We start from the raw sequence: 23026 nt of genomic DNA on the forward strand, positions 1-23026 counted from the left end.
CGTTAAAACTGGCAAAAAAAACAGAACAACAATAATATCTGTGCCGACTGTTGTTGTGCCAATGAACTGCAAAAGTACCACAGAAGGGGGATGATTGTTTGTTACTCATCATTAGTTTCACTGTGAGTAATATTTGCTGCTTTCCTTTGTTCGGCGATACAAGCCATTACTTGGATTTGTATTTCATTTTTTTGCTTTGACGTGCGAGCGCAAACTTGAGATACGAGTGCTTTATTGTGGCAGTGAACCTCATTTCAATTAACTCATTTGCTCGTATAAAAGTTTTTTTTTTATGTTTGTTAGTTTTTTTATGCTAGAGCAGAGAAGGCTTTGATGCAGGTCGCTTAAAGCAATGGTAGTTATTACAAGAACAGCAAAACGACCAGCAGGGGGCAACAGAATCTAAGAGATCAACCAGGGCCATGTTGCAAAAAGCTATTTTTCCCAGCGTTTTCAAGATGTTTGTAAATAATGATAAAACTTAGCTATATTCTAATGCTAATTGCTGCAAAACGGAAACCGATACAAATATACTTTCTTTCCTGATGAAAGAAGAGGCTCTAATATTTCTTTTGGTGGGTTCCATGATTTTATAGCAATAGAACACAATATTCTGCGGGCCTTGCAAAATCAGTCAAAATCCAGTAAAACAGCCGGGAGCGAAAGGGGTTGCTTCAGTGAAAATGGCTGGGAGTGAATGAGTTAACATTAAGCAGGAGTACTGTCGCTACATATTTTGGATTTAAAACCCCCAAAAATTCCTTAAGAATGCCATCACTAGCTTAATGCTAGCTAGCACATAATGAAAAATGCCATTAACGAGCTAAGGGATAGCATACTTAACATTCTATTTAATTTGTTATCAGTCTGTTTTTATGAAGTACAATTATGAAGTGCCGTTTTCCATAGTAAAAAAATATTATCATTTCTATAAGGAAGGATGATTTGAGGCACAATTGTATGAGAGTAGTCACAGAATGAATTAAACTAGTACCTCAATGCACCGCATTGTAGGCAATTAAGACTAAAATATTGGTGGGGGCTGGTATTGGCGGCAGGGCTCAGTCTATTTCTTTGTGGAAAAGGCTTTTTTGTTTATATATCTCATAATTTGATTTTATTGTGTCCATTGTGGAGTCCACTGATGGTCAGTATTAAGGATGGGCAAATGTCAATAGTTGTCAGTCTGTTTGTGCTTTATGACTGGTGGCGAGTCCAGGGAAGCCTCAAGTCAAGAAGTGGCCATCAATCTGCACACCTCCCGATGATGGGAATGAAAATGTTACCGAATGAGTCTGTTCAATTAGCTGACATGGACATATAGTGCATCAGCAGTGTTGCTGTCTTCATGTTGCTATGTGGCAGCCTTGTGCTGTTTATCTAAGCAGGCAGTTAGCTAAGCTCAGCTGATTAATAAATAACCACGCCACCGTCTTGGATCAGTGCTCCTCTAATGTGCTCAGACGCTCTGCCTCGTTCCTGTTGCGTCTGCATTCCGCTTGACTCGCCGAGGAGGGGGCGGAGTCTCTCTGCCGCGTGTTAGCATGTCGTAAGAGCGTCTCAGCATGTAGTCATCAAAGCTCACTGTGGCGTCAGTTCCCCTCATACGGGCGGATTTGTCTCTTCGCATGGCAATTGGACTCACACATACAAATGCGCTCACCCCGCCTCTGCTCTCCAACCTTCACTTTTTTGTAAATTATGTAAGCGCAGGGTAAGCAGCAGTCGTGGCATTTCACCAACGAGACCGCCAGTCCGCCCGGCACTCCGCGGAGCGTCAAGCACACCCGATGCATTTTTAACCGGGGTTCCCAGAGCAGCCTGGCTAGACGCAGCGAAGTCACGAGGGTTAGTGGGTTCGCCCCGGCTACTGTTCTCCAGTGTGGGGCTGACATCTCCAAATGTGTTGTCTGTGTATTGTGTAGCCATGCAGAAGAATTCACCCTCCGCCGCTCAGACTGCGGTTACGTGTGCGGCCCTTCTCATGAAATAAAAATAGCGTAATGCTTTTAAGACCTCACACATGATAAGAGCGCCGCGAGATGCACACGAGCAAGAACAATGGGCTGGTTTTTGTCTGTGCTTATTCATGAACTATTTCAGTAGAAGAGAATTTTCATGGAGGCACAGTGCTGTTAGCATATCCACCTCGCACTTCTGAGGTTGGAGGTTCGAATCTGGGCTCGGGCCTTCCTGAGTCGAGTTTGCATGTTCTCCTTGCGCATGTTAGGCTAGGCTAGATTCTCCTTTGCCTTAACTCATTCACTGCCATTGACGGCTATAGACGTCAAAAATTTATTTTAACTATTTCTATTAGTTTAACATTTTTTTCCACTTTTGCTTACAAGTGTATGGAAACCTAGAAAAAAATATTGTACATTTAGAACAGATAAAATTTGTGATTAATGGTTAGTTAACAAGTGAAGTCATGTGATTAACTGATGGGCCTAATTTAAAAAAAATAAGGGGCATTTAATCATAATTAATCACATGATAATTTTATATCTGTTATAAATGTACAATAAAATAAGAAAATATAGGTTTTCATAAAAAAAAAAAAATGAAAAAAATGATAAACTAATAGAAATAGTTGAATGAATTTTTGACGTCTATAGTCGTCAATGGCAGTGAATCAGTTAAATGTGATTGGAAATAATTTTCCAGGGCGTACCCTGCCTCAAATCTAATGTCAGCTTAGCAGCGTTCACCAATTCTGGTCCTCGAGGTCCGGAGTCCTGCAGGTTTTAGATGTTTCCGCCGACCAACATTCCTGATACTAAAAATGAGGATTGTTATCAGGCATGCTAATGAGCTGATTATATGAATCAGGTGTGCTAGTGGGCGGAAACATCTAAAAACTGCAAGACTGCGGACCTCGAGGACCAGAATTGGTGAACCCAGGCTTAGAGGATGCACATCTTAAAATGCTGGAGGGGGCCGCAATTATCCAACAGCAAAGGGTTTGAAGCAAACAACCAACTAAATACATATTGGGATTTTTTTTTTATTTATTCTAGTGCAAAAAAATCAACAACAAAAAAAATCCATACAAAGATGGCACAAAAACAACATTAAGTGCAAGAACTTATTTTGTGAAATCAACTCACTCAAAATGTAAATTTTATTGTGGTACTGTGTTTGTCCTGCATATCATTCCAAATTCCCAAATTCTATAAATAAATAAATATTAGCCCTACTTATGATGTAGTATGCAGACCTTGTAAAAGTGCAATTAAGCCATTTATGCCATTTAGAATGGTGATATTATAACTTAAAATTCACATATTTGCAAATTAGTATTATTATTTAAAACATTTGTTTGTTTTTTTAAATACGTTTTCCCCAGGATTATTTAGGCTACCCATAAAAACTGCTCACAGTTGTCCATCTCTGGTAGTACACGGTATAGAAAAAAAATGGATGTCTGGATAGGATTTTGCCAATTAGTCCCCATTTATTTGGCCGAGTGGATTTCTTACACAACAACAGTGGCTATATTACAAGATGAGTAACGATGCTAAAACAATTTGTTAAGTGAGGCAGAAAATCAATCAACAGTTTCTGAATGTGATAAATAATTAATCAGTTCAAATTACCAAATCTGCTTCTCACATGTTAAGGTCTGATGCTCTTGTTTGGGATATGTCATTAAAAGTTTAATATGTTGAAGCACCGGTCCTAATGAAAATACTAATTCACTTCTGCACAATAACCATAATAACATGTAATTGGGATTTGCCAGTTATTAAAGTTCTGATGGGTATTAACATGCATGTTTTGATTTAAAAAAAAAAAAAAAGAAGATATATTATCATACATATTATTTTGACATGTTCAAATTCCCCCTTTAAGTCAAATACACCTGGTCATTGATTGTGTAACCGTCCCCAAGCTACTCTTGACCTTGACAGGTGTCGCTCATGTTGACCTCATGAAAAAAAAAGCATCTCTTATCTCTTTAGTTTCATCTCTGTTGTTGTTTTGCCCACTCAATGGGACCCGTCTCCGTCCGTCTGATGTATCTCACACTTCGGCTCGCTCAAAGACACTAAGTTTGTCTAAGCTGCCGGGCGCTAATCAATAAGCGCTCTTTACGCCGCACTGCCTTTGTCTGGCTTCTGAGGAATAATTAATAAAGGGTGCTCAGCTGTGATGACGTTAATGTTGTTTAAGGAAGGCCTCGCTTACTTAACATCAAGAGTCCGGAGGATTTTCTGTTTCAGTGGATTTGTACACACTTCACAATAAGAATCAGCACATAGTGAACAATTCATCCAAAAAGAGACTTCAATGGGTGAAATGACATTCACAGTTGAAATTTACTGTTGCAGTGAACATAAAACAAAGAAAATTACATTTTGTGTGTTTACAACCAAATAACGGCCTGAAGAAAACATCCTGCTAGCTTAATGCTAACGCTAAGTAGCGTCTGTGTTACAGTGCTTTAACCCTTTAAGCAGCGGATTAAACACAAATGATTAGGCAACAACTGCTTAATTCTATTTAACTATGTCATTACTGTATGTTTTTATGAAGTGCAATATTATAAAGTGCTATTTTTCATAAAAATACACAGGAGGAGCAGAATGGATTAGTGTTTATTTTGTCCAATGATGCCCATTTTATGAATTATGGGGTGCGACTAAAGAGACCAAAACAATTTGGGAGTTTTATTTTGAAATACATTTAAAAACAGGAGTTTGTATCCACAAGACAGTCAATAACTATGAGAGCAGCTAAAGTTAAAGTGACCCTTTTAGCAACTGGTATGTAGTTCTCATATTTGGACATAATGTGGCATGATCTGGAATTATTATTTATTTTTTTCTAAATCATATATATTTTCAGAATAATTTTTTTTGTGTGGCTAGCTAGCTTGTTTTTTAGATGGCTAATTGTTAGCCTCATCAATTTGATTTAAGTTGAAAATATTATGTGGTGTGACCATTGTAGAAAGATGTCCTAAATTGTAGATAATAGTAAAATTGTGCTTAATAGTAAATAATTCTAAAAAAATTATATTCTGTGTTTTTCTAATAAATAAACTGTGCTGGGCCAGGTAAAACCCTTATCCATCAATGACTCAGTATTTCAGTAGGAAAAGACGATTCTAGATACATCTGTTTTGAGTTACAAGCATGGCCACGGAACAAATTCAACTTGCATCTCAAGGCGCCACTGTTTATGATCCAGGGCCTTTCCATTTGCGTGCCTGTAGGTCAGTGTGTCACCATCGCGCGCCCTTGACGCTTACGCATTTTGACAGCCTCGGAGTGGGAGCGAAAAACAAAACAATCAACTCCGTTTCTTGTGAAAGCAAGACAGATGAAACAGTTGTTAAACACACACCGTGCGTATTGTGTTTGCCGGGGGTCAAGTCATCTCCATGCAGAGATACAAATTTTCCGTATATGTGTGCAGTGAGTGAGTGAGCGCCACGCACACCTCCCCCCCCCCCCCAACCCTAATAGGCTGTCGTAATTGAATAAAACATGGACGTGCTGTGAAGGGCCCATTGGGGGTAAATGGCAGTCGCTAAAGCATAGAAGCCAACTCAATAAAGAATAGCACATGAATAAGTGATGAGAAGCAAACGAAGCGTGCTACGTGCGCGGAGCATGGGAGTGACTGACTCTGAAACAATATCAGAAACAGAAGGCTGATGGCAGGGCGGTAATTATATTGGAAAAGGAGGGGGCACGCATTTCTGTTGGCATGTTTTTTTTTTTTTTTAAGAGTGACTCAAATGATATCAAATACCCAGAAATCATCTCCGTATCAACACTGTTGCAGAAACTGCGCACATCACTTGCAACCCCGCACAGAGAAAAAGGGGAGTGGGGGGGGGGGGGGGTGTTTGGACTGGGAAGGGAGGGGTACACTAAAATATCCTGAAGGTCCTTGGCAGCTTTAGAGAAAGGCCTGGGAGGTTAGGAAACATCAAATCAATGCATTGTAATGTGAATTGACTGCTGACTTTGATCATGTGCCTTGGGAGTGCTTTAGCATTGAGTGCTGTCACACTGGCTGGGTTAAGCAAATACAGCACGGGCTGAAATGGAGAGAGATGGCGAGGCGGAGGCAGGTTCGGATGGGGGTGAATCGGAGAGAGGGGGGGGGGCAGATTATGTGATGGCTGCTTATCATCAGAGAGTAATGGCCACATTAAAATTCAATGTCCACTCGCTAAATGGCATATTGTAGTTGTTGTGCGGAGATAAATGGTGTTAGTCCACTTTCGTAATATGAGAATCATAGCAGAACTGTTGGCTCTGACTGCGGTGTATTTAAAAAAATAAAATAAAATGAAATTTCGCCTTGTCTCAGCTGTTTCCCCTCCAAAATGTCGGGTCAGCTCTGCAAAGTGTCACACGCTTCTGATATCCAAGCTCTGAAGGTGCAAATACTCTTAAAATCGTGCTGTCATGACAAAGCCGCTTTAATCTTGCCCTCTCTGACTGCAGGAGTTTTTAGCTCTTAACACCCTTTGACCATTTGCTTTGACGTTCTGTCCAGATTACTGTGTAGAGTTGGAGAGACATTGTTTTGCCATTGTCCCTCCGCTCCACCTTTCGGTATCCTCAGGACGACGCCCCTCTTACATAAAGTGTTTTGTTTATTTGTTGCCCCAACAACACAGAACATCCTCAGCTGTAATTGAGAGAAATTAATAACGTGGGCATGAATATAGATTTATTTTTTTTTAAGTCGTCCCGAAAATGTAGCTGAAATGAAAATTGAAAAAATAATAAATAAATAAAAGATCCTACAGATATGTTACAAAACACTATATTGAGAATATTTTCAATATTTTTTTCTGGTTTATTTTATTAAAAAAAAAAATGTTTGGAAGTTTGTTATTATACAGGTAGTTGGCGGTACATTTTAAACTATTTTAAACTATCAAGGGGGAAGTCAAGTCAATATCAGTGGGCGGCCATTTTGCAACTTGCTTTTGACATAAAAATGACATCATCACAGTGACTAATGCTGCATTCGAGGATGGTCGGAATTCTGACTTTTCCGAGTTCAAACCAGGAAGTGTGTACAGGAACGCCCTCTTGAACTCGGAAATCCCACCTGCAAAGTCGGGGAAAAAAAGTACCTCGACTTCACGGACGGACTAAAATGTGACGTCACTCTACAATGGCAACCCTTTTGGAAACACAGACCGTGAATGGTAAAACACCATTTTCTCGATTATAAACCTAGATAGATCTCTTCATTCATAAATATTCGACATAACTTCGCATAACACAACGTACGTGACAGTTTGTCGCTATCTCACTGCATGACATTATACAGTGAACTACTGAACTAATAATAATATAAACAACAAATGAAGCAAAATTGCGAGAAAGCAAGTTTGCTGGAGGTCAAAATGAGTTTTGAGGACCAAAATAAAAAACAATTTGTCACTATCCGCCATTTTTGTTGTTTACTTTCGCCTCGAACGCTTTCAGGTCGGAACTGGGAAAAAAACAATTCGGATATATCCGACTTCTGACCATCCGCAAATGCAGCTTTTAGAGCTCATCTTGTTAACGTCACATGACCAAACCCAGAAAACAGGTGAGCCATGATTGGTTGTTACCTGAGCCCTTAGGCACAATGATTTCATTTTCCATTGGGAACATGTGGCAAAATGGCCGCCCCCTGAGATAGATTAAAAACGTGTGGATTTTGCATACTCCACAAACACAATATTCATCAGAATGCCATGTTTGGACTATTGGAGCTGCATACGTAGAGCATTTTTTGTAAAGAACATTTTTCCTATGATTTCCCGTTCTAGGGAAGCGTCAATTATTCACAGGTTTTCGCAAATGGGGGTCCACTGTAAAGTCTAAAGAAATGTTTTAATAACATTCCTTAATAGTAGGAAAGTAACCTCCCAAGGAGTCATCATTTTTGTAAAAAAAAATAAAAAAATAAAATCCTCCTAATTTCTCATGAGAAACAGTTTCCCTCGAAACATGGGCAGACCGGGCTTTATGGGCAAAATTGTGGCGTTTAATATTCAAAACAAAGAACACCTTGGGTAAAGGGACTATAAAAGAGCCAATATTGTGTCAGGTGCAGCGGATGCATTCTTGGAGTGGGAGCCAAAACCTCTTGTTGCTATAGTAAAGAATAATAGCACATGGAGCGGCTGGTATTGGACTGCTAGGTGCATCTCTGAACAACCTGACTGTTCAAAGGCTTTTTAGTGCTCTGGAGAACATGAAAGGCATGTTTAAAAATTTAAAAGCCCGATCTGTTCCAGTGCTATGGAGCGGCAGAGGGAAGCAGATTTTTACGTCGCCAGAATTCCCCAGCTGCTTGCTTTGTAAATTAATTAAGATGTTTATGACAGCTGCTTGCACCTAATGGAATGCTTATAGACGATGCTATTAATTATTACTGCTGGCCGCAGCTACAAGCTTTCATATTGCTGATAATGTATGGCTGTGGACACAGTATGGACTTGATCCTAGACTTAGTCTCGAACCCAGTCGCGGTGGGCCGTTGCCAACGTCTGTTATCTCATCATGTCGCTGTGTCACATAAAACCAAGAAAGGGCTTTTTTTTGGGGTTTTTTTGCAGACTCACCTCTATGCACATTCTTCCCCCCCCCCGTCTGTTGTTTTGTTTACTATTATCGTATTATTGCACGATCCCTTTGCCTTTCAGATAAATATGCTGCCTTCAGGCTTAAACATCACAAGTGCATATCAGGGATGCCATCTTTGCGCATTTTGTGAGAGCAGCCCTTCCTCTCGTCTTGTCCACTTGTTACCACACAGCAGTTTTACCGTGACCTGTGTGCGACCCCCTGAGCTCGGAGGAAGTTCAGAACTTTGCTTTTTCGATAGTGTTAACTTGGCTCTAAAAGCTCAAGAGTTTGTATTGTTTTCATTAAGAAGGCATAACAAGTCGAGCGGCTGTGAGTGTGTAAATGTAACTGCGGCTAATTATAGTTTCTCTTTCATGCAACTTGAGTGCAAGTTCGTCTTCTGATGCTGCTGTGAAACTGCCTCACACAAGCCGCTCCAACAGCAGAAAGCCAGATACAGTCAGCAGTTTTTTTTTAGACTCGGATTGTTTTTACAGCAGTATGAGAATTGTTACTGTTTGTGTAGGCGGTGATGTAGTACAAGTGGCAATGGTCAAATGAACCATTTTATGATATGACCGTATCAATGATAGGTTATGCTTGTAAAAAGGAGCTTACACAGATTGATCTATTGATCCCATATCTGTTAAATGTTATCACACTGTTCGGCTGACAAACAGTCAGTTAAGGACTTGTAGTTTGCAGTGTGCAATTTTCTACTTTCTAATCAATGGATGTTTTTTTTTATTAAATTTTTTATTACAGCTAGTTTGTTTTAAACTATGATGTGGATTGGGCCATGGGCTCATTAAATTGTTATGGTCCTGTATGTGTACTCTATATCTGCTTTTCTGCTGCTGATGATGATGCTGATATTGTCAGCGGTTTCTATGTCCCTTGTAATGATGAAGTTGTCAGTTGCTATGCAGTTGCTATAGCCCATGTAATGATGTTGTCAGTTCCTTTGCAAATTTGATAGTCCTTGTAATGACTGTCAGTCGCTATGCAGTTGCTTTTTCCCTCGTAATGATGAATTTGTCAGTTTCTATGTAGTTGTCATTTCCCTTGTAATGATGTTGACAGTTGCTATGGAGTTTCTGATCCCTTGTAATGATGTTGTCAGTTGCTATGCAGCTGATATGCCCCCCTGTAATGATGAAGCTGTCAGTTGTTATGCAGTTGTTATGTCCCTTGTAATGATGATGTTGTTAGTTGCTATGCGGTTGCTATGTCCCTTTTAATGACAAAGTTGTCAATTGCTCTGTTCCTGTAATTGTCACTCTTAAGTCAGGGAGTCCTCAAGTCACGTCGTACACGAACTACGTCATTTCGACTATACGGCGCCCGTGACTCGTCTGTAGCACCTTTTGAATCTAGCCATGCTCTCTGTTGTTACTTTGTATTTTTGCGTATAAAGACGTCCCATTTTGAACAGCAAAATAAGAGGGAGCTCAATAAGTCTCTGGACCCTAGAGAGAAAATCACTCGTTAAACAGAACCATGACCGGAAATGAATTATGTTCGGTGATGGCGTATGTCACGCATAAGAGTGGCCTATAAGTTTTATAGTATAAAATATTTATATCAGTCATGTTATTTGTTTGTTTTCACAATATAACCCTGAGCTTAGATTATGACCCCTTAACCAGATAATATTTCTGTTTATTGATGCTGTGTTTTGGCCAAATGTACTGTAGTATCTCTCACAGGGCATCTTGTGATATCAAGTTACCAAACAGTCAGTGGGACAAATAAATAACCCAAACAGAGCTCACAGTGTTGTTGAGGCGTGCTTACGTATCCCTGCAGAAAGAAGGCATCATGTTTCCGCTCTGCAGAGCTTTATCCCGTGTTATCCTGCGATTACATTTACATAGAGAATGCAGCATGGTGGGGGGGAGGCAACAAACTTAAGCGTACTCAACCTGCACTACAAGAGCCGATGTGTGAAATATGTATTCAGTCTTTCATCAAGCCCATGTGTTAGCTTTCCAAAAAAAAGAAGAGGAGAGAAACTGTGCTGTGTCCTTATCACATGTGCGTAATTACAGTATATTTGTGCTTTAAGCGTGGCTCTGTTGCTTGAAAATGGAAGTGTGGCTCCACTGATGAACTCCCCCACTAATAGGGACTACCTTTGATCTGCACGGAGCACGAAGGGCTCGGAGAACTCGCAGGTTTTAATTATGAAATGCATGAAAAATAGATGGCGCGCTAAGTGCCGAGCATAACTGCAACCGGTCGCGGCGCGCTTGCGAGTGCGCCTCGCCTTTTCCTTCCTTTATGTCTTCCTGTGCTCCGAAAATACCTTAATCCCCGCCTTCTCCGGCTCGGTGTGTAGAAACAGCAAAAGACACATCTGTGATATTAATTAGTGAATTGACAGACGTGTAATTCATCTCGGAGGAAGTTTTCATTACATGGGAGGCTTCATCGGGGTAGTTTGGCTTATTGGCAAGTGCTAAGACCGGACCTAATGGGGCTACAGTTCCCTCCCATTCCAGCAATTAGAGCCAAGTCCTCATCAGCAGAGCCATGAGTCCACTGTTGTGGGAGTTGGACTCGCTCAACGTGATCCTTCCCCGCAGACTTCTGTTCATTAGACAAGTGCCTGCTCGCTCTGCACTCTGCTGGATGGGAGCGGAGGATGAATGAGCGATGGTAATGAAAGGCTTTCAATATAATTCCGAGTCAGCCTTTATATACAGGTGATATTAGCTGACATGAGTTTGTCATGAAAGTGCTGGTCTCCTTCCCCCTTGAGGGGGTTATACAACACCAATGTGGACACGTTCTGTTGACATAGCAGCACGCCTCTGCTAACAGATTGTGACTAACTGTCAGAGCACACATCAACTCACCTCTTCTAATCCCACCTTCTGCTATTCTGGAGATGATATCAAATGCACGTGGCCTTGAATAAATAAAAACTTAGCATACTTCACCTGCTGTAATGACTTTGGCAAAAGGAGCCAACCGCGACGTTTTCCTGAGATGCATAATATGAATCATTATTTGCAAGCAAGCAAGCACCCAGAGAGAAGACAACAAGTGAGATTTACTCTTTATTTAACGGCAGTGCATTTTGAATATTTAAATTCCTCTTAATAGGTTAGCCCGAGGGGGAGCATCTATATTGGCCGATATTACAGCCCATTATTATAAAATGAGCATAACTGGAGTTTAAGCCTCAAGAGCTGTATAAATGCATTCCCTGTTTAGCTTTCGACCTGTGTAGAGATAAAATGATATATTGTAATGTGAATAGAAATGCTAAAGTGTTGTCTCTGGGGGAAAGTAAGAAAGCAACCGCAGAAGCAGAGCAATCGCTAGCTTGTACAGAATTGTAAAAATGGGATTTGTGATCAAAACAAGACAACACCGTATATATAAATAAAGGTGGGAAATGGTCAAACATGTGCAATAATTTCTTCCAAAAATACTTTTTTGGTCATCTATGCATCCATCCATCCAGCCAGCTATTTTATTTTCTTACCCGGGGTCAGTTTGCAGGAGGGCAGCTTTAGCAGGGAAGCCCATACTTCCCTCTCCCCAGCCATTTCGTCCAGCTCTTCTGGGATAATATCAAGATGTTCCCACGCCAGCCAGGAGATATAGTCAACGTGGCCTGGGTCGTCCCCGGGCTCTCCTACCAGTGGGACGTGCCCGGAACTCTCACCGCTCCTCTGAATGCGGAAGAGCTGAGATTTTGGCTCCGAGTCCCTGTGGGATGACTGAGCGCCCTGACAATGAAACTCATTTCAGCCACTTGTATCTGGGATCTTCTGGTTTTGGTCACAACACAACCCACAGGCCGGGACCGTAGGTGAGTGTAGGAACGTCGATTGACCAGTAAATCGAGAGTTTCAGTCTGCATTACTACAGACGCTGCAGAGATCTGCCTATTGATCTCCTGCTCCATCACTCCCTCAATCGTGAGACCTCAAGATACTTGAACTCCTCCACTTGGTGCAGCATCTCATCTCCGACCTGGAGAGGGCAGACTTTTCCAACTCAGGATGGTCTCAGATTTGGAGGTGCGGATTTTCATCCCAACCGCCTCACACTCGGTTGAGAACCGCTCCAGTAAGAGTTAGCGATTGTTGCTTGCTAGAGCCAACAGTACCGACAATGCCTTGGCTGTGAAAAGAAATTCTTTCCATAAAGGTTAGGTGCAGAAACGAAGTGCAGCCTTGGCGGAGTTCCACCCTCACTGAAAATGAACCCGACTCACTGCGGGCAATGCGGACCAAACTCTGCCATCGCTCATACAGGGACCAAACAGCCCGTATCAGGGGGTTCGGTACCCTGTACTCCTAAAGCACCCCCACAGAACTCCCCGAGGAACATGGTCAAAGGCCTTCTCAAAGTCCACAAAACACAGGGTTGGGCAAACTCCCACAGACCCTTGAGGACTCTGCCAAAGGCGGAGAGCTGGTCCACCGTTCCATTGCCGGGATTAATACCGCACTGCTCGTCCTGAATCTAAGAGTCGACTTCCCGACAAACCCTCTCGAACCGACCATGAAGCCTGAAGTGTGTGATTCCCCCTGCAGTTGGAAAGCACCCTTTGGTCTTCCTTCATCGAACTGCAACCTTGGGTGTCCCTGTGCCAAGCGCATTAATCGGTTGATTAATTGATTGATTTCCCCCCCAACCTCCATTGTCAAGTGAAATATAATGTAGTGAAATGCCCTTTCCTGATGTGTCTAAGTGGACTATCAGTATAGTACAGCAGACTGCTGTGGAGTAAATTAAGATAGTCAGGGTGGTCTACTAAATGTGGTTTGTCTTTATTTACAGTACAGGCTGTAAGGCTATTGGGTTTCATGCTTGGTTGAGACTGGATCCCAGAGCGATTATCACTGGGCTGAGAACCATCCGTGAGGAGAGTACACAGAGGTCTGTCTGTGCCCAGGGCCCTGGCTCTGACCAGGGCCCTGGGCTTTCCTGCATCCGCCAGGCCCTCTAGGAACCAGCTCGCACACATAGGGGAATTACTCTTTTGTGTAGCCAGGATCAAGAGTGAGCAACATCAGAGAAATGGAAACCCTCATGTTGTGGCTCGTCACCTTTACCGCTGTATTGTAGCACACAACAAAACAACACAGTGGTTTCTCATTTTGCACTCCAGCTTGCTACAAGTGTAAACCATTTAGTGGTTTCATATGCAAGCAAAGACATGGCCTTGGTGGAAACTACAGTACCTCCTAGTATGTATATTTTTCCTAATTATTTACCAGAGGTGGGTGCGTCAGTTTATTTTGAGCGTCCATTATTCATCTGTCGTGAACAGTCGGGGCAGCACTCTTCATTGTCAGTATTTCCAAACCAAACTGTAATTGTCAATCCGTAATTTTTCATCAAAATGAACATCCGTCATTCGTCATCAAATTGGACGTCCATCAATGTTTCCGTCATTCATCATCAAAATGGGCATTCCGTCATTTACGGGTTGAGGATTAGACCGATTTTTTAAGTATCCTGTTATTCATTAATTGTAAACAAAACGGGCGTCCATCATTGACCAATTGATGGACCTTTCGTCAATATTGATGGAATGCCCACCTCTGTTATTTACATGGGAGTTAGGCAATAGCAATGTAATAGATGACCCATGCAAATTATTATATCGCCAGTATACAATTATTTTTTGTGTTTCTTTTAACATCTGAATTGCAGAGGATCTTCGCAATAAGTTTGCAGTGAAATAAAGAAAAAAAAAGTACGTTTGCTCGTCAACACTATGTTATCGTTATTATCAGGGGTTTAAAGTGCAAACATGTCTGTTCCTGTAAAAGAACCACATGGTTTGTTGCTTCATCATACAGTTTCATTTTTAAAGAGCATTTTCTCGTTTATAACTTATCGTATAATTATCTTTTTTTAAATCTCAACCTTCAATCTTAAAAAGATGAGTTCATAATTTCTGTCAACATAATGCAACGTCATTCTAACATTTCTATTTTTGTGTGTGTTATTTTTACTTTTCATTGTGGTCCTACTAGCATAAAAAATACCTTTCTAGCTCCTTTACACCTGCATAGTTTTTTCACGATGCAACTTGTTCTCTTAGGAATTCATCAAGTAATATAAACCAATGATAAATATTTGTTAAAAAGCAATGACAGAATTCACTCTAGTATAACCTTGAGCAAAGGACTTTTGATGCTACGTTAAAAAATCGGACCTTGTACCTTTTGTTGCGCGGTGCCATTTATTTAGGCTCCCACAAAGGTAAACGTGTGCAGCGGTGTCTTACCAATAACAATAGCACTTATCACACGCGCTCCCCGAGGTGCAATTAAAATTCCGTCGGAGTCTTCAATCTGCCTCGCAGCCATGCCTGCTGTTTGTCGGCCCTTCTGGGCCGCGTCAATTCCTCTGCCGCGATGTATAATTCACGAGCCACCAAACAACACCCTGGTCTCACCTGGAGACTTGCAGGCCCAGTAATGCAGAACTGCATGTGAGCTTGAGAGACATGCCGTATGTAGGGGGCGGGTGAGGGGCATATGACATGATAAGTTAACTCAGCAAGGACTTTGACGGTGTCAGGGTCACCCTGATAACGTCCCCGATCCCCTTGGGATCCCTCCAACTTCTCTGTGGAAGTCTTGTGTGTTTAGATTTCCCATTACTTTCTCCTTTTGGCTCGTCAAAGACGATTGTGGTGTCCTCTAAAACTAATTTGGATGTATATCTTCTATTTGCAGACAATTCCATAGTGATGCGTTGAAGTAACCTGTGGAGTCTCCGAGTGGTTGCTTGTAGTTAAAACCAATTAGAAATGACCAGAAATAACAGCGCCTGGAGACAGACAAGTCATTTTTCCTTTGAGCCCCCCCAGGGAGTTGGCCTCTCCATGGATTCAGTGTTTTAGTATATTAGGGGGCAGCTGATTAAGAATCATTGTGCTTTTTTAATCATTATATTTTTGCACGTATAGTTGATAGTAATATAATAGCTCATAAGTGTGCCAGTCCAAAAGGGAGAATGTCTTAAATGGCCTTCTCTAAAACTGAGAGCACTACAGAAGAGTGTCACAGAGGTCCTTCAACCAACCAACCACCTAACCATTTTCTTAACAGCTTAATCCGCACAAGGGTTACGGGGTTGCTGGAGCCTATCCCAGCCGGCAGTAAGCAGGGTAGGTCCTTGAACCATATTTCAGAATTTTTAGCCAAGTAAACTTTAATATACCTTAACTCTATGTTCATTGGCTGACATTTTCTTCTAGTCTAACCTTCAGAGGTCGATGAATCATACCAAAACATGTCGGACCTTTTGGGTTAATGAAACATGAGCAACACATTCATTAGCATCATTCATTAGCATGTAGCATCAATCTGTTAGCAAGACAGTCAAAGAAGCAATCATCATTCACCAACAACTTCAGGGGTCAACTAAAATTGAGTCGTGGACAACTGCCACCTGCTTATAACATGGGAAACATCACATTTTAGTTTTACAAAAGGCGAGGCAATATTTTTACTCTTGTCATACATTATTTTTCGGCAACATACAGTAGATACAGTATTATTTTTACTTTGCACACCTCCATAGTAACATCGTTCAGAAAAAAAAAACATGTCACAACACACGGAATCCATTGAGAGTAGTGGTTTGCACAGCAGCTAGCTGAGTGAGATGGGATCAATTCTAAGTACCCTGTGATTGTGATCAATCAGGAATGTACTTTACAGTTCTCGTTATAACACCTCGTCCATAATCCAGTCTGTATATTGTGACAAGATATAGTCATTAAAATTGACTTTCTTGATATTTTCTTTGGCTATTTGTTTTTATTTTGTTCTTTTTCTACTTGCATTACATTAAACTGTCAGAACATGTTACACAATATGTTACCTCCAAAGCTAAGTCTCATATAGCTCACAGTGGTTAAAGCAAATAACTAGTGTGTGGTAGGCCAGCGTTCATATCCCGGTTGGAGCAGATTTCACCTGCTCAATGACCTAGTGGCAGAATCCCCTCTCTGAGACTGGGAGGTTGTGGGTTTGCTTGATACTCAGCATTTAGGGCTGGGAGGTTCGATCACCAAATGATTCCTTTTTTTTTTTCTCTGGAGAGCTCAGTATTGTTCATTCGGTAATTTTACCGATTTGGCAATTTCACCAAATGATTCCTGAGTGCGGCACCGCTGCGCCCCTCACCGCTCCGGGATGAGTCAAATACAGATTTCAAATTTCACCCCACGTAGATGTGTGTGACAATCAGTGGTACTTAAACCTAATCAACGTATATAACCTTTTTTTTTTTTTTTTTTTATTAATATCTACTTAATTGTAGACTTCAATGTTGTCTGTTATTATATTTATCTCGAAAGAAGCATTCACAATGACCGTGGTCTTGGCCTGCAGTTTTAGTAGGTCTGCGCTCCTTCACTGGCTCCTCCCGAACACCGGGTGCGTTTCGGCAGTTGTGTCCTTGTGCGCATCGGCCGTGCAGCGGCGGCATGTGGAGCAAGCGGCAGAAAGTGAGCCTCCCTGTCTCCCCAGACTGAACAGTGAATGAGGATAAGTGAGGAGCGCCAGTCAATGAATCAAACAGCAGGACGGCAGCAGCCAGGAGGGCTGAGAGGGGGGCGGGGGGGGGGGACGAGTGTGACGTCCCCACGGGACGGCCTCGCATTAGAAACTTCCTCGTCTGTGTGTTTCTGGCACAGGTTAAATGGATCGCTCCCATTAGCGCGCTGAGAGGACAGCTCCATTATATGAAGGAGACTGTAACTTTGAATGTCACGGTGCAACAAGCCCAGAGCACGCCTCGTCTCCCAGGGAGGCAGGGTGACAATAACCATCCATGATAATCATTCCCTGTCAGGCTTTAAGAAAGCTGAAATTATGACGTACAGCCCACCGTGCGCCTCAGAGTTCATTACAGGGCTGTCACTTTGAGTCGCCGGCCGCGGCACGCCGCTCCACAGCCGTCTGCAGCGTCGCGCCTGCCACAGCCCGCACTCACTCTTCTCTTGTCTAAGTGGCATGTTTACAGGATGTGTGCCCACCCCCTCCCCCACAAGCCCGCCTACCCCCTTTGCAGATAGATGTAGTGGAGGTTAAACTCCAGTCACCTGCACAGTACCTCACTTCCTCCATAGGTGAGCAAAGTCTCACGAGACTGATGCAGGGGAAATGTGACTGATCAAAGGCCACAGTGTGACAACTAACCCTCCTTCCAGTGTGACACATGCTAATGTAAAAATATGAATTCACCGGTGGCAACATTGCAAGGGCGGGGGAACTAGTGTTCTTTCTTTTTCATATGTATTTGATGCAAAGTTTTTGAAATGATCTAAATTATGTTTAAAAAATTATGTAAATGACATCAGAGTAGTTCATGGCTCATGTAACAACCAATCACGGCTCAATTGGTTTCCGGGTTTGGTCATGTGAGATTTGCATTAGCTGAGACTTTAGACACCGTGATCTCATTTTCATTTAAAAGCAAGTAGCAAAATGGCTACTTGACTACCCCTTTAATTGTTTTCTATTTTAGTGAGTTTTAGAATTTTATTTGCCACTAAAGTAAACACAATTTTAGCAGTTTTGGGTTCAAACCTGTTGCTTTGCTAGCAATCAAGGAGTTTTCCAGTTTTGGTCGCGTTATGTTCCGCATGCAGTGGATTAACAGCATTTGAATTCATTCACAAAATTAAAACAAACAAAACAAACTTTATTGAACGTTGATATTGCAGATTTACTGTTTTGTAGCCAACATAAGCAGTTTTTTTTCCTTGCCACTGAATTCAATCATAATCTTCAAACATAGCACAAGCCTTGCAACCTCTTTCACTATTATGGCTAAAATGAATAATAGCCACAGAGAAAAACATTCCTCTGGCTGCAGGCGCATTTTTCCCAGCCTGGTTTATCAGCCAAGGAGAGTTTCACCTCCAGACTGACCTCTGAACCTGCCATCCAGTAGAGAAGACATGAGCTGGCAGCCATTGCCAATGTCAGCGCCCACAGCTAGCTCCTTCTTTCTCACCGCCTGACTCATTATTTGGCTTTGTGGCCCTTTCTCCTTGCCACCTCCAATCACATGGTTGTGAATGACACTTAGAGGAGTTAGAAACCCCCCCCCCCAACCACCTGGTCTGCTTCCCCTAACCTGCATGGCAACAGGCTTTTTGTATTTCAGAACATGCTTTATTTATCGGTGGGATAGTTAAACAGGTGCTATGTTTTGTTTATGAGTATAGCTGCGCAATTGCTAGCAAAGATACACGGCGTCCGCGCTGCATATGTAGATAGGGTGACCAGACGTCCCGTCTCATTTTGAGCCTTAGGTCCCACCTTCCTTCAGATTTCGTCAACCTCATTGTTTTGTCCTGATTTAGGCAGGTCCAGTCCCAGCGTCCCGTATTTTATTTTTTTATTTTTTGCTATGTGTAGGCCAATGTCAATCACACAGTTATCATAGTGATTCATACGATAAATATAAAAGGGAATTTAACTGTTAAATTCCTTTCTTTTTACTTCCTTTGCGTTCTCATTCGCATCCGCATCTAATCGGTAGAAGGCGTGTTTTCGTCATACTGGAACTAGCACTACTTCTTACTTCCATGTCTAAGAATCATGTAGTCCTATTGCTGCGGTTGTGGGTGGTCAAAGACAAGCTAACTTTTCTGGCGATATATTTCCAATAGCTGCCAAGACCGAGCAAAAAAGGTTAGATAATGATGAGTGCTTTGTGTTGTTTAGCGCTGTTGAACTGTCCACCAAGATAGCATTTAGCATTAACTAAAGTAATACCCCCCCAGGTTGACGAAAAGGAGATTCGCTAGCGATTATAGTTCGCATTTCTAATTAGCATGTGAGTTTTTAATTTCACACTATGTGTAGAGTTACTCAATGATTGCGGCTAGCTGTTGAGCTGCATTATGGGATTTGAACGGTTAGCTACATTTACCGTGTTTGTGTTATCATGCCTCTCTGTGTTACCTTGTACGGGCATGGTGTAATATACGGTAGTTAAAGTGGTATCTAGTTGTGTTCAGTTAAATCAGTTAAATAATTGCTACTTTTAGTGGTGGTGACTCTGGCAAATTGAGTTAAAATGCAATTAACCCCTAGGCGTTATTGTGACCATTTTTGGGCTTTTTGTTGGTTCTGACCAAGCCATTTCAAAATAAAATACTGCCCACGGGTTAATGACACTGGTTTCTTACAGCATTAGGGAAGCACATTTGTGTTTTTGTGAATTACCAAGTAATTGTCTCTAACAATAGTGCAGACATCTTGTTGTGCTAGCCAATGCGAGCCTATTTCTCAAATGGTTCCACAGGTCGGATGTATTTGTAATTGTGTATTAGTGACTATGTTCACTGTATGTAATGTGAACAGTTGGAAAGAACAGAAGGTTTTAGCCCTTAGCAATAGGACAATGCTAAAGGTCCAACACAGACTGTTGGGCCCTTGGGTGACTTCATTCCCCCTTTTTCTGCTCAGTGGAGTTGCTATCAGTTATCTGTTACTCTGCGTCTGTCTATAGGAGGCTCAGGGCCTTATTTGTTTTCCCCCTCGTTGCACTTCAACTTGTTTCCCCTCAAATGTGTCTGAAACATTGTTATCTCCGGCCAGACGCCTTTTTCAGCGAGTTATTGAATCATGTCAACTTGCTGTCCCCCGAGTTTGCGACGCAAGCTAAAGAAAAATTAGCCATTGCTTCCACATGACAAGTGGGATCTATTAGTGTGCTCTCGCCCCGCAAAGCATGAGCATCAAGTGGGCCGGCGGGGGACCACTGTGCGCTCGTCTACATTCGACTCCTGGGGCAGCGGAGCGATGTTGCGGAGCGAAGGAACCGGCACGAAGAAGCCAAGTGGCCCATTGGAAAGCTCGACGATGGAAGAGGCAACAAAGAGTTGTACTTTGGCCTTGATCAAACGGGTCTCAACTAAGTCTGACTCGTGCTGGTTGAACCAGGAAGTTGTTTTATGGGCAGACATGAGTGTTTGCAGCTTGTCTATGGATTACTGATGTGTGATTGCATGGTTGAAGCTTGTATCGTATAATACACACCGATGCATTGCGCTTGCTCCAGCCATCCATTTTCTGTAGCGCTAATCCTTTTTTTTTTCTGGAGAGCTCAGTATTGTTCATTCGGTAATTTTACCGATTTGACATGCCATCATCATTGCCCTCCTTTTTTTATTTTATTTTTATTTTTTATTTTTTGTAGCGCTAATCCTGTTCCGGCTCACGAGGAAGCTTGAGACTATCTGACTGTGAAGAGGCGGGGTGCACACTTGGTTGATCTTCTGTCACAGGATGACAACCATTCACACTTCTATTCACACATATGTTGTTGTTGTTTTTTCCAGTGACGCGAACATTAAAGCCCGTATCCCACGTTCATTAACGGTAACAAATGTTGATTTCACATCAGGGTTATGTCAAGGTCGCAGCGTTTCCTAAACATTCTCCAAACAGTCTTAATGATTCTTTAAACAGCCGTAATGTTTTTTCTTGTCGCATGGACATTTTTTATAGTAGTAAAGATGAAAGATGCAAATACAGTGTATGTGAAAAATTGATTTTGAACATTTCCTTTCACCAAGAAAAATAATTAATACTTTTAGAGAATCATTAAGACTATTTAAAGAACACTTAAGAAACACTGCAAACTTTAAAGAACCCTGACGTGAAATTAACATTCGGTACCGTCACAAACGTTAATTTCTCAGAGCAAGAACATTTGTGACGCTAACGAATGTTGATTTTACGTCAGGGTTTGTTCAAGGTCTCAGCGTTTCCTAAACAATCTCTGAACAACCATAATGGTTCTCTAAACAGTTGTAATGTTTCTATAAACCTTCTTTTCACAATATATTCAAAATGTCCTTGCAACAAGAAACAGCCGAGGCGTCAGAACTGAACCTTGTGGAACACCATACATGTGAATTAATTCATATTGCGAATATTCGTCCGATCACTTTCTTTTTTTGCTCGACTGAGTTAGTATGAAGGGATTACAATAATAAATGAATCACATGACGTATCATAACAGTTACAATGTAACAGTTACAAGTCGACTACTAAGCGCACCAAATTTTTTAAGCTCTTTCAAATTTGGGGGTGTTTGGAATTACTTTGCAGTGCTGGATATGGACACGCCCATTTGGAGAAAAACACGTTTGAATGCAACTCAACCTGTCAGCTGTCATCTGCTTGTGTTTAATCTACTGAGCACATTGTTATTGTAATTCCTTCAATATATTTTTATAGTCTGTAGAGGACAGAGATTGAACTTGTGAATATTGAAGTGATAAATGCCTTGGGTCAGTCACCTTGTTGACCTTGAAAGGCGCCAGAGTGTTGGACCGCAGGGGGATTTACTGTACCACCAGCAGTGCTACTAAAATGCTAATTCTGTTTTTATTTTGGGCTTGTTTTAAAGTCACTGGTCAAAATGTGTTAGATTTGCTCATCCATATATGCAAAAAAATCATAATGGTCCCTTTTGAATGACACTGTTAGAGATATTTTATATGTAGTTCCACTGCATCGCGCTGTTTTTACCCTTGTGGTATTATATTCTTTTTTTTTTTTTTTTTTGGAGAGAACTCAGTATTGTTCATTCGTAATTTTACCGATTTGGCATGGTATTATATTCTTCTTTGCTTTGTGTTTGCAGGTATCTCCGTAACAAAGAAGACACACACATGTAAGTACACGTAACATTTCAAGTTGTTTCAAATATTGTTACACTCTCTTTTGAACCATATTCATATAGAGCAGAAGTTACAAATTCCTTCCTATGCTGACCTCATTTTCTATTTTATGTTCTGCGTATTCGCTGAATGCGATTTCACCAAATGAATATCTTGTTGACGTTCTTGTTGCCGCACACAATAACACCAAAGAGGAAATGAAAAATTGTTGTCTTATGACTGCTTGCTAATCACGCGCAGTCGTAGCCGCCTGCGTGCCGAGGGCGCCTCTTTGTTCTCTTGCAAGAGGCCTTTGCAGCCAAGCAACCGGATGTGGTGTCTTGTTGTGGTCGCTAGCCTTTGACTGCGATCGCTAGCGAGAGTCGGGCCTCGCCAAGTCGATCATGTTAGTAAAAATTAAAGATGCAAATATATGAAAAGTGATTACTTAATACAATTCAGCCTTTGCTAAGAAAACATTTTTGTAGAGGTATTAACCCAGGAGAACCCTTTTCTTCTTTGGAAAATTCTGAATTATGTATTAAATGACTGCTATAAGTTCACTGAACACCAAAATATATGTTTTTTTCAATTTTAACACTTTTTTTTAAACTAGCTCAGAGTTGCTAATTTATCAAAATATATATATATAAAACATACTCCTAGGCATTCTGCAACATGATATGAAATAGATTTCAAAAAAAACAAAACAATTTTACCATCTGATGGTTTGCTGAGAAGATGGTTTTGT

General features: G+C 41.4%; 1 protein-coding gene across 1 annotated transcript in view; it reads left to right on the forward strand.

Annotated features, from left to right (window-relative positions):
• Positions 1 to 23026, forward strand: part of roraa (RAR-related orphan receptor A, paralog a) — a 266868-nt gene that overhangs the window by 148913 nt on the left and 94929 nt on the right. The window contains exon 2 of the mRNA XM_077567868.1: positions 22260 to 22289. Within this exon, the coding sequence (XP_077423994.1) occupies positions 22260 to 22289 (30 nt within the window). The remainder of the gene's footprint in view (positions 1 to 22259; positions 22290 to 23026) is intronic.

The sequence above is a fragment of the Vanacampus margaritifer genome, chromosome 6 (assembly GCF_051991255.1).
Source record: "Vanacampus margaritifer isolate UIUO_Vmar chromosome 6, RoL_Vmar_1.0, whole genome shotgun sequence".
Classification (NCBI taxonomy): Eukaryota; Metazoa; Chordata; class Actinopteri; order Syngnathiformes; family Syngnathidae; genus Vanacampus; species Vanacampus margaritifer.